At 41.3% G+C, this 12762-nt stretch overlaps 1 protein-coding gene across 1 annotated transcript in view; it reads left to right on the forward strand.

The window, feature by feature from the left end:
* Nucleotides 1-12762, forward strand: part of PTPRF (protein tyrosine phosphatase receptor type F) — a 255569-nt gene that overhangs the window by 46532 nt on the left and 196275 nt on the right. The window contains exons 2-3 of the mRNA XM_068406730.1: nucleotides 6028-6173; nucleotides 8884-9025. Of these exons, the coding sequence (XP_068262831.1) occupies nucleotides 6028-6173; nucleotides 8884-9025 (288 nt within the window). The remainder of the gene's footprint in view (nucleotides 1-6027; nucleotides 6174-8883; nucleotides 9026-12762) is intronic.

Here is a 12762-nt window from a genome sequence, read left to right on the forward strand (position 1 = left end):
ACAGGAGGAGCAGTGTTGATTGCCAGTTTCTGAATTAAAATTTTTGGATGAGGTATATTTGATGTGGGTGCTAAATACTGAAAGAGCATCAGGATTCATTTTAATTTTCCCATTTATTTTAAGAAACCATCTAATGATGTGTCTTTGAAATAAAACAAGTTAATATTTGGGTATGTGAAGCATATTTATGTTGGCATATATTTTGTTTCAGCCACTTGAAATTTTTTGGCTTCTAAAAAATTACAAGGAAGCATCTTTTATGTGACTGGTGTGTGCTTAATGTGTGGCAAAATACAAGGATCTGTGCTAAATATACATGACCCAGCATCATTTTTCGAGGCTCTGGCTGATATTCAAGTCAGGTAACGCAGATCATATGTTACTTCTCAAAGGCTGTGGTTCACATAAAAGACACCTTGACAAGTTAGAGGGAGGCTACACCTCCGTGCCTCAGCCTTGAAGGAAATCTGGCAAAAGAGACTTTTCTCCCTAGGAAGGTCCTTTGCGTTCACGGAGAAGTTGCACGGCCTAAAAACAACACATGTGATGAAGTGACTCTGAACTGCTTTGGTAGAGAAAGGAAAACCTGAAAAAGAGAACTGAAATGTCACTCCTCTGCTACAAGTGTTTGGTAGGGCAAATTTTAAAATAGCTCCTGAGATGGTTTTCTGATTTATAACAATTGTTTCACAATAAGCAAATTGTCTAGAATAGAGGAGAATAACAGGGATTTTAAGTGTAAAATATGGGTGAGAGAGGTGCATCGTCATGGTTGGCTGTCCCTCACTCTGAGGTGCCCTGCGGGAAGGCTGTGTCAGTGGCTCTCCAAGCAGACCAGAGATTCTGCCTTTGAGGGCTTCAGGTTCCCCTCCCAAACCCATCACATTTGCTTCTGCTGGGGGAGGGCAGACAGCAGCCTTACTGATGAGCACATACCTACACTTGTCTGCTTGTACTGTTCTCTCTGGCTTTCTCTACTCATGTTCTTGTGGACCTCTTAAAATGTAGTTCAAGGGAGCATTTCTTTTTGAAATCACCACACACCCTCGCTCAGCCCAGGATGCTGCATGAGTTTGCTGCTGTTTTCCAGCATAGTGAAGTAGACTCATGTGTGCCTCAATCTCTGCTAGCATCTCTTCCACACCATGAGGTCCTCCTTGTGATTCACTTCATAGGATTATCAGGAATTTGTGATTGCTCAACAAGTGACTTTTTCAACACTATCAACTGTGAAAGGAAAGTCCTTTTCTTCTGAAATGTTTGGTTTTTAAAGAAAGTTTCTCAATGGAGAGCATGTCTGAGCAAGTTGTTATTTTTCAGCCCCCAGCCAAATAAGATGAAGCCTGTTTCTTTCTCTTCTAAGAAAATATTCTATTTTTCACAGTCTTCCTCCTCAGAACTGTGTTGTTCCCATAAGCTCTGTAGAATAATTTCGTTTTGAGCAAAGACCAAAGAGGGAAAACTTGAACCAAGAAGGTGAAAGTTTTCCCATTCTCCTGCCTGAAGCTTATGAGTGAACAGAAATTATGATAGCAGTAATTTCCACTCCTGGTGTAGTGGGAACTTGGCTACGAAGTGAAGACCAAGAATTAGTTTAGAGGGTGAGGACTGAACGCGCTCCAGGGATCTGACACTGAGCAGAGAGGCTGGAGTTGTTTGGACTTGGAATTATCGAATGACAAATATACCAGTCTGGAGTTGTTACTCCACACGGTGGAGTAAGCGAAGGTGGGTGCGATGGGCACCCAGCCATCCGGCATCTCTCCCTGCTGTCACCCAAGATACTCTGGAGGTTCTCTCTCAAGCTGATATTTCACAAATTTGTCTTTGGAATCTGATCACTCTTTTTTTCTTTTTTTAAACTTTCAATAAAAAAATCTTCAGCTTTGCCTGGACCTTAGGTCATCAGGGAAAAGACAAGATTTCACTGTGAAAAACATTTCAGTTCCTTGTATTTATTTGTACTTTGTTTGAGCGACAAACAGTTAACTTCAAGCTTGGCATGTGCGTAATCTTCTGTGGAGACTCTGGTCATTCTGAATTTAAGAGAGGAAAAAGAGAAGGACTATGTTACGGGTTAAATATTGTGTTTTCAGTACATCCTTATTTTTTTCTGGTTGTGTTTCTAGGGCTACCCTAAGAGTGCAAACACTCAAAACAGGTTAAAAAAGACTGCTTGGACCATCACCTGGCCCTGTCCCTAGTGGTTGTTACTACTTCCCTTTGGACGTAACTAGTGATGTGTCCCATGGCAGCCTCCTCCGGGCAGTAGTTACAGAGATGTTGATTGGAGGGGAGGTGTGGAGGTAGTCTAGTCCACGTAACATGCATTTTCCACAGACACCAAGATTTTCATGGATGATCTGTCACACTTCTGTTAGCTCTCACTGAGATAAGTTTTGGGATTTGCTGTGACAGCTACCAATCAGTGTAAATATATGTATGCCCATGCCCGACTCTGAGTCCTGGCCCCAGGACAATAAGGATTTTAGGTTTGCTTAATTAGTACTTTCCTTCCATTTCAAAACTTCAGGGCATACAAACATTTAAAATGGCTTTGTAGAAATACCCTTTCCCAGACTGTGTGAGAATTTGGTTTATATACAGGTATACTTTTGTGACCAGTCTCAGTGGATTTAGATGGTTTCCAGAAATCAGTGTTGCTCAATTAAATGTGCAGGGGAAAAAGATTCATTACAGCAATGTAAATTCAAGCTGAACAAGGCAGCAGGTATTTTAGGTTTTACTTGTCTGTGAACATTCAGTTTCCTTTTGTTCTGCTTTTTAATAGTATTGATTTTTTTAAAATGTACAAAAGTAAACTAAGTCCTCAGTGTATGAGCTGTGGAGTAGGTGTACAGTGAGAGATGTAATTGCATTGTATTATTCAAGGACAAAAGTTTTTTGGATTCTGTTGTATTTGTCATTTGAAAAATTTACACTATTTTACTAAGATCACAGAGTAAATAACAGAAAATCAAAAGAACAAATCAACTGCCGAAATGCAATACAAGACATCAGCTCAGCACAGTGCGTAGCAAAACAGTCAATCACACTGCAATCACTAGCAGCCTGAACAGTAAATTAACATTTCACTGAGATAGATGAGAGGTGAATAAACACAGATATATGTAAATACAAACTAAGTAGAAACAGACACGATTATATATGAGTAAATATGTGAAATCAGCATCAGTTAAGCAAACACGCTTAATAATTGCTTGCTGTTCATGTCAGGACAATGTGCCAAAGACTGCAGACAGCAACCATCATGTCCTAAAAGGCATTTTCTGGGTTTTGAGTTATTTTCTTTGCACAATCCTCAGGGCTCCCTTCACCAAGGATAGCAAAATTCAGTACGCCTGTGTGTGATGAATTTCTGTGGTCATGTCTGTGATATTCTTTCAGAAGGTTGTTGAGGACAGGGCATCCGTATCCACATCTGCGTGAATAGCGCTGACCTTGGTGGATCCACTGTCTGCAAAGGCCTTTTGGAAATAAAGCCAAGCAAGCAGCAGTAGTAGAGGTCCAGGCCTGCAGCTTAGTGTCTCAGCTGTGACTTCCTTTTGAAGGGGCCTGCTGTCCTGCTGCCTCAGGAGTAGCATGCCAGCAGCCCCTCTCTGCTAAGCATGTCCTCAGCTGGTGGTTGCTTCTCCATGTGGTGCCAACTGGTCTGAGCTTGTCCTTCACTCTGAAGCTGTGGTGGGTTGACCTTGGCTGGCTGCCAGATGCCCACCCAGCTGCAGCCCACAGGGAAATACATGCTCCACCGTGGTGTCTTCATGGGCTGCAGGGGAGTCTCTGCCCGGGTGCCCAGAGCTCCTCCTCCCCCTCTGACCTGGGTGCTCACAGGGCTGTTTCTCGCACTTTTTACCTCACTCTCACTGCTGTGAGGCATTTTGCCCCTTCTTAAACCTGTTACCATAGGGGCACCGCCATGACAAGCTTGACGGTGCCGTTCTGTGGGGCCATTGTGGAAGTGGCTGTGGATGGGACAGCCCTGACGTCTCCTCACAGAGACCCCCCTGCAGCTCCCCCCCCGACACCACCTTGACACCTGCACCCCGTGCAGACAGTGGTGGTGTGTGTGTGGAGCAGGAAGTGTCCTGGGCCCTCAGCAGGCTCCCTGGTGTGGTCCACACACATTGCATTAGGGCGGAGCCTAGCCCCTGGGCTTTGTCAAAAGCAGCAATTGGAGTATGTCCCTTAGCATTGAATGCTCCCGTGCCACGCCGCAGGGACAGTGGGGGTCTGCCTAAGCAGTTAGCACAGGCAGAAGCAGAAGGTGAAACTGGGATTAAAGAGGGTCTCGCAGTTTTAGCAAAGCCTTCAGAGATGGCTGTTGAAAGGCTGAGTTGCACTCCGCAGCTTCAGGCGGCCAGTGCCAGCTTGCAGCTGCCGAGGCGAGGGAGGGGCGCCATCTTCTAGTGCCCCCCCAGCTCTGTCTGATCCTGCCCTGAGCCACTGTGCTCCCTACCCTGCCTGGAAAGAAGGGAGGGAAAAAAACAAAAAAAGTGGCTTTCTGCCAGGTTAGGGGCCTGAATCTGCTCCGCCAAGGCTCTGGTGACCCCAAAGCTGCTTGTAGGGGTGCTGGTGGCTGGAGGCAAGGAGGGGAGGCGAGTGGGACGAAGGGCAGAGCAAGGCCCTCAGCCCTCTTCAGTGGCTGCAAGCTGCTGGACTGGCTCAGCTGTAACTTGTAACTGCACCTTTAGCTTTTTAATCTCTTCTACATTAGGAAAATGCATTTAAAGATTGTCTTCTTTTGGGGTCGCTGAATCTGTATCCCTCCTAGATCGAGGAAACTCAGCTCTCAGTTCATCAAAAGCTTAGTGTTTAAACGACCTGGGCTTACAGAAGTCGTCCCCCTCTCCCTCAAGGACATACTCGTGGATGTGTCCAGAATGTGGACGTGTCAGCTCCTCAGGGGACATTGGTTCGGTGTCTTGGGGTTGCACAGGTTTCTCCTCTCACTGCTTTCTACATTCCATCAGCTCTCTCTGCCCCGTTTATAGGTCAGGTTCATCTTTGAGGTCGTCGATCACAATTGTATTTGAAACGTGGCCCTAGTGCGGCCTGTGCACTGAAGGACATCATGGGCGGAGTCTATTAACTCCCTCTGTGGAGTTAAATGTTTTAGTGCTTTGTAGGCATACAAGATCATCAAACACTTCTCACGTGGACAAAGCAGCGTTTCAAAATGACCCTCAGATCACATATTGCAAAACTCTCTTGTACAGTAAGCATAGAAGAAAAATATAAACGTTCAGCCTGGATGCCTAGTTTTATTTATCCAAGTCTGTCATGTAAATCCAGAAGGCACAACTGTATTTTCATGAAACTTCTTTTATTGATTATTAAAATATTACATGGTTTTTTTATTATTATTTTTGCTGAGTGTTTCAGGCCTGAATGTCACTTTGGTTTCTTTGCTGACTTTCACTTTTAGTGATTAGTTTCTTACCAAGCATAGGCCAGCCTGTACGGGTTTCCAGATGCTTACAGACTGTAGGATTTTTATGTTGATCCACATATAAAATGAAATTAAAGGTTGTTATTTGTGTACTTAAAACTGTATCTGTTAATTTTGATGAATGTCTTAACAGCTTTCAGGAAAACTAATGTCAACGTATGGTACATTTTGTAGGTTTGGTGTGTCAGCTGTTCTGTAATTTCCAGTGCTATGACCATGTTATAAACCTGCAAAAATCCATTTATTAAAAAAATAAACCGTAAAAATGGTTCTAAATTGTGATATACCTGAATGAATGCCCTGGAGGCTGGGGGGAGCCCTCTATTGCCCTCATTTAAGGGCAAGCCAGATGGACTTTATTCATTTCAGGAGAAAAAAGTACTCAAGCAGAAACGGTGCTTGTCGTGTTGCAGTCTGCGCTGAATTTGTGTGGCAGAGGCCATTCAACCTGGATTTGTGGTAGAAGCACCAATTATCTTATAGTTTAGATTAACATGACACGTTCCGTGCTTATCTGATATTTTGTTCTCATGGGGGTGATATGGTTATTTTTCCAGGCAAGCCAACGTTTATGAAAGCTCCTGAAGATCAGATTGGGATTTCTGGAGGAGTGGCCTCTTTTGTGTGTCAGGCAACAGGAGAGCCCAAACCTCGTATCACATGGATGAAGAAGGGGAAGAAAGTCAGTTCTCAGCGGTTTGAGGTAATTAAAAAAAAAAAAAAAAAAAATTGGTAATCAATCTAATGCTTGCAGGTCTCAATTGTCCAATAATCGTCATTGCAACCTGGGTATCTCTGCATCACTACAATACAGTTTCCTCCCTGCAGCAATGCAGTCTGTAGAGCAGGTGTCCTCTGAACGTGATGCTGGAAGCACAGACGTAGGAGATCCTTCTTCAGATGGGAGACTGGGGCTTACACTGAATTGAGTGGCAGATAAGAGTTGCATCTAGCAGTAATTTTGTTGTGAAAATTGATAAGGCACCTCCTTGGCCTGCTATCCCCAGTGAAATTCGAAAGTGGGGTGCCAAAATGCTATTGGAAGGCTTTCTAAAGTCCCGGCTACTGCCATCCCTCTGACAAAATGCACTTGGAAGTGGAATGATGAAGTCATCTTGAGGGGTAATTTGACTTTCCTGTGAACTAAAGTCTGAGTGAAAGGAGAAGGGAAGAGCAGGTATCAGAAATCCTTTTGAAAAAGGGTCCAATTTGGTTCATATTTTAAATAGCAAACATATTTTCACTGACTTTCTCCACCTTTTTCTCCACTTTCCTTTTTTGGAGTTGGGTTCTTTTCTCGAAAACTGCCCTTGGAAATGTGACCCTTCCACCATTCTACTGCCTTTCCTCTAATCACATCTTTGATGTTTTTCCTTTTCTGACTGGAGCACAAGATGACTTTACTGACCAGAATGGATTGATTCAAGTCACCAATTTTAATTGTGATTTTATATGTGAGCAGAAAACTTCGATTAAAGTAATCGATTTTAATCTTGTTTTAATTGTTATTTTTCCCTAATAAAGGTTAAATTTTGTTGTATAGTAACCATTTAAACATTATGATTTGTAAGTAAATATAACCTTATAGTGAATTTTATACTCATTGTGACTGATCAGAGGGCTAATGCCATATTGTATGCATTTCTACAAGCAATTCCATACCTTTAGTCACATCAGTTTTGATACATAGTTGAGGTAATTTATTGTGTTAGGAGACTGAATAATATCTTTCTTATTTTCATAGATAACTATTAATTTTACCTCATTACTAAGCTAGTCTTTATTTGGAAGAAAATTGGAATTCAGTTGAAATGAAAAAAATTAATAAACAAATCTGATGTAGACATGCTGAGTTATTACACAAAAGAGGTTTCCATCGTTAGCAAATGAACAGCATTTCTGGTCTCAGTGTCTGTCAGGTCTTCAGTAGTTGTAGCTCCCTTCCTCTCACACAGAGCGCTTGTTCGAAGGATAGTAAGGGCAAAAGAGCTTTTCTGCTGTTTCCTCTCTTAGCTTTTCAGTCCTTATCACTGATGTGAATTAACCTCTGCATCTGGCTTTGTCTTGTTTTAAAATTTGGCAGTAGCCCTATCTTGTGTGAAGGTTATAGCAAGTTTAGCATGTTGTCACAGTTTCATATTTAATTTTAAATTGAGTATTTAAAAAAAAATTTTTAATTTCTTAAAATGTAGTATGGTGATGTTCACACTTCTCAGTCCTGTCTCCTGCTAGATGACCCCAAATTAGGGGGTTTTGCAAGCTGTTTCTACTACTTAGAAGAGAAGGGCTATTCCTTCCAGCATGAGGAATAACAGATTTTTGGTGGTCTTGGTTACCTTTTGATTTCTTCCTGTTTCTCCTGTCACTGCAGAGTGTTGTGGTGCACGTTATTTTTCTCCTTCCTCTTTTCACTCACTTGGGCTTTGTGCTGCGAGAAGCACTCCTAAACAGGGCTCTTAAAAACAGCGTAAAGGTTTTGCATGGGGGTGATGCAGGTCCTAGGCTGACGTACATGTGTCTGGAATGAAGTAAGGCTCAGTCTCCTCATCTGCCCCTGCAGTTCCCAAGTGACAGGAGGGAGGCTTGTACCTTTCCCTCATGCTGTCACCATCTGCAGTAGAGTTAATATTTCCAACTTTTACTGTGCTCGGTAATAGGAGAAGGATGAGTTTGGCATTAATAGTGGCCTGAGGCAGTGCCTTCACAGCCTTGCCATTAAGGAATAGCTTATACTGATCCAGCTGCAAAATAACAAATACCTCTTTCTTCCATGTAGGAGTTAGAGTAATGCATGTTACAGCTTAGCAGGATGGATGGAAAGGCAATGATTTATTAAGGACTTAATTTATTATGCTGGGGAAGGAATTGTAATTACATCATTGTTGATTATGCTAGAGTTGCAAAGTACCCGATGCTGAAGGACATTAAAAATCCTCACTTTCTGCTGGAGTTAGCATGCACTGTAGGTGCTCGAGGTTTTATTCTAGTTTTGTTACTGTTTTCCTGCTAGTCCCACAGGAGTATATCATTCTGCTCTTCCATCAAGGTGAAAGTTGGCACTAAATTGCTAACAGTGTGATTAGTAAAGCCATTAGTGCAAATATGGCTCAGATGCTTTAAATCATCAGATCCACATCTTTATTACCAGGTTGATGATTTGTCAACCTTAATTGATTCCTGAAGAACCTCATTGGATCCTCATTTATTCTGGCCTCCTCAAAGGACAAATATGTTCTTGACTCTGAAATTTTTGCACTTCTGGACTTGGAATACTTGACTAATTGCATGGTATTTTATAGTTTACAGGGCTTGTTTCGGTTTGGTTTTTGGTTTTTAACCCCTGGATTGTTTAGACTTTCAGGTTTTGTTCCAGAAGATGTAAGTGAAGAAGTGCTTTCTTTTCATTGTTAAAGGTTATTGAGTTTGATGATGGATCAGGATCAGTTCTGCGGATACAGCCCTTGCGTGTTCATCGAGATGAAGCTATCTATGAGTGCACAGCAACCAATAGTGTTGGGGAGATAAACACGAGTGCCAAATTAACAGTGTTGGAAGGTAAGTTGGAAATTTTTTCATGCCTTAGGTGGCAGAAGACATGGCTTTGGCTTTGGTAGCTACATGTTGGTGTGGTGCTTTTAAATGACATGGTGATATTCTGGCTTGGTTTGGAAAAGCTGTGTACTTCCTGTATCATTTGCGATAATTTCTCCTAGTGATAGAACCTAATATTTTTGAGACAGTCATGAAAGGGTTTCAGGTTCTGGACTTCCTTTAAAGTGTTTTAGTTGTATTGTCTGATTGAGGTGTGTCATTTCTAACTTGGAGGGCTAGCTAAAGAGATATTTGTATATTTTTCTCATCTGTTTGCTTTGATATGATACCCATCTTCAGGGTATCTAAGAATTGTATCTGACAGTCAGAAACTTAATCTATGTTGCTGCACCTTCTGGATTAAATCAGCACAGTTGTTGAATAGATTTTCTGGTTAATCTTCAGATTTTGAGTTTGATGTGGAATTTATCTGGGTTTACTTTTCACTGTGGTCACAACTTGTACTGTGTTTCTCCCGTTAAAGAAAAGATTTTGATCCTTGTCTGCTATATGAGCAGGTTTTATTTTGCTTGCTGTGTTGTTTCTTCTAAATGGAATGTTTTGTGGAACAACAGTGTATTAGATATAAAAAGGCTTGTGATCAGTTGATGAGTTTTTTATATTAGATTGTCAAAATTATTGTGTGCTTTTAAGGAAATGTATTTTTTTTCAGCACATCAATCTGTTGTAGTATTTGTTTATATATAGGATTTTGTAAATGTAGCAAGGTGTTACAAATCCGGGGCATTTGGCTGAATGGGTTGTTTTTACCTGCATTTACTAAGACAAGTAGGAAAAGGCTTAGGCAAATTGCTTGGTATATATGGATTGATGTAGAAACTTTTGAGTAACAAAAAAACTGGACTGGAAAGCATTTATTGTTGTATGATTTTGAACCAGCGGAGACTGGTTATCCCACTGGTGAGTGTGGCAGCCATACATGACAAGTTACCTATTGTCCCTTGTTCTCCCATTTCCAGCATAGAAGTAATCATATTTTCCTCTCTGCTCTGTGACAAAGAATACATTAAACAACTGTAATGTGCTCAGACGCTGTGGTGATGGGAATCATAGAAATCATTCAATACTTGATGTGATTGTGTATCTTGTTTCTGGAGGTGGGGCATCTTAAAGGATCAGCTTGCGCTTCTGTAGAGGTATTATTAAGAAGAGGATAACAGGTGCTATAGACTTGAAAATTATTGGGGAAAAAAATCAGCGCTTTTTCGTTACTTGTTGCCTTTGCAGCCATGTATGTGAGTGTGTAAAGCTCAGTGGAGCTCTTTCAGCAGTTTACTTGCAGATCTGCATTTAAATGGTTCTTGCAACTGGATTTTTGTGATACTAGATACTTGAATACCCAACTGTTTCAAGCACGTTCCTGTTTCCTTTGGTTGCAGTTACCTTTATGTTTCTTAGATATGTATGCACATGCACACACATGCTAATAATTTATATGCTCCGTGTTAAATGTTCAAAGGCCCACAGAGACATGCGTTGCATAAAGGAGCACAACAGTATTTCTCAGCTCTGTGGTGCTCCTGCTGATTTCCTGATGAGGTAAAACTTGCAGACCACAACATAAATAGGGAATGTTAGGAAACACCAGGGACAGGAAAAGACATGCGTGCACACAGTTTAAGAGCCACAGAAGCAAAAGTCACTACCAGTCAAGCACAGAGCCTGCTTTTCTGTTTGGAAACTTCCTTTACTCGGGAGTAACACTAGTTGAACATGATCCCATAAAGCCAAAAATGATCTGCAGGCTTTGGGGCTGTGTTTTCCTCTCTAACTAAAGAGTATTGACCCCTTGCTGGGCACTCTTGTAATGGGTAAAATTAAGAAACATTTGCTGTATAACAGTTTGTATGTGCTCATGCATATAGGGTTGTGAACTTGATTACGGAAGATGAAGAGATACGTATGCCTCTTAACTGACAAAGAACATGAGTTCTGTAATGATGTATCTGTATTTAAGAAAAAATGATTTCTGTTTCTCTTTTCCAAGATTTTCTATGGATAGAAAAGTCATGCTATCTTATTGTTCTGTGTTGTCTGCCTTAGATTATGCTGTTCCTGCATTTTGGGAGTGTGAAATTTGTTTATTATTAATATTCCTTTGTTTGCTTACATGTTAGCAAAGTGGATATTACAACTCAGTGCCCTGGTTGTGGTTATGTTTAGCCTCAATGGCCTCCAAAAAATAGTTGTAAGTGCCCCACCTCCCTGTTACGCCATCGCTTTCCTAACATGAATTTTGTAGAGGTATTTGAAAATGACACATTTCACATAGAACCCTTGATACCCTCAAGACTTGTCAACTAGGATTGGATTTTCCTTCTGCTTCTGGGGTTAAAATAATTTCTGTAATTGCTCTCAGGTGGCAGTTTGAATGATGCAGACATTCTGCACTTCCTTTCAAGAATTTGACTGATGCAGTGGTCCCTGGTGGATGACAAAGCTCTATCATAGATGTCCTCGTGGTTACATGCTGCTAAATACACAGCACATATTGATTTTTACATTAAAAATCCTTTATAACAATAAGTTTTAATGCTTCTTCACAATTTGCTCTTTAGAACATAGGCCTTAACATTAAATCCAGAAGTCACAGTCAGGGTTTAGCAGGCTGTTATTAGATGTCTTTGTAGCTAACTAATCTGGAGCTTTATTTTATTTAGTTTTCTGCGATGTTTTACAGATCAGAGGCAGATAATCCTTTCTAATTGCCAACTTATTCCATTCTGAATATTAAGAGAGAAGCAAGTCTAGCCTCCTGGAGGAACTGGGAATTCTCACATAAGTGAATCTCTTTTAACAGTTCGGTTCCCTACTACCTTTTCATTCTCTACTCCCGTGTCTCTCATTTTTCCCTTCTAACTGCAGATGCTGTTGTGACCAAACTACGTATACTTAGTGTAACTGGAAATTATTTCTCCTGTTGGTAGTAGGAGAAATAGACATGCATAGACCTTCTCTTCTCATTTCTCCGTGGTAGTTGATAAGCTGAATTATGTATGAGTCATATTGAACATTTCTATCTTTTTTCCAATTATGACCTGAAACAGCACAGAAGAACGTTCCTGCCTGCCTGGCAGAGGAGGAAAGCAGTGCAGGGAGGGGAGGGCTAGAATCAATAAGCTGACACACATTCCCAGGAAAAGCCTCGGGGACAGGTAGTGGCACTAACAAATTAATAAATATATTATTCAGTGGTAATGTTGAGAATTACAGAGCTTTTTAAATAGGGAGATTATATGAAATGTGAGTAGGAAGGATGTCAGCGTGGAAGAACACAGCAGCAGGCTGATTGCAGGAGTGTCTACATGGTGTCCTTCCACGAGACTCCTTGTATGTTCAGCATTGCAGCTGTATGAGGAAAGGTGACAATAACACTGTTTGTCTCTAGTTGCCTGTACATCAAAGTATACCTTCAGTCTGTGGTTTCCAGCAGTCTCCACCCCACAGGAAGACAGGGAAAAGCAGTGCAAACAAGTGTCTTCAAGGGACAGGGAGGAGTTTATCAATGCTTTGGGAAAGGAAGGAGGCTTAAATACAACGTATGTTATCAGTCCCTTCTCTCAGGACTTTCCAACTTGGACATTCAGTTACAGGTTTTGATTTCCAGAACTGGGAAGCTATCTAATTGTGACTGGTCCCTTAATGCTCTGCAAGCAGTCTTCTTTCACTCCCCTGTAACC

This window comes from Nyctibius grandis, chromosome 8 (genome assembly GCF_013368605.1).
Source record: "Nyctibius grandis isolate bNycGra1 chromosome 8, bNycGra1.pri, whole genome shotgun sequence".
Taxonomy (NCBI): domain Eukaryota; kingdom Metazoa; phylum Chordata; class Aves; order Nyctibiiformes; family Nyctibiidae; genus Nyctibius; species Nyctibius grandis.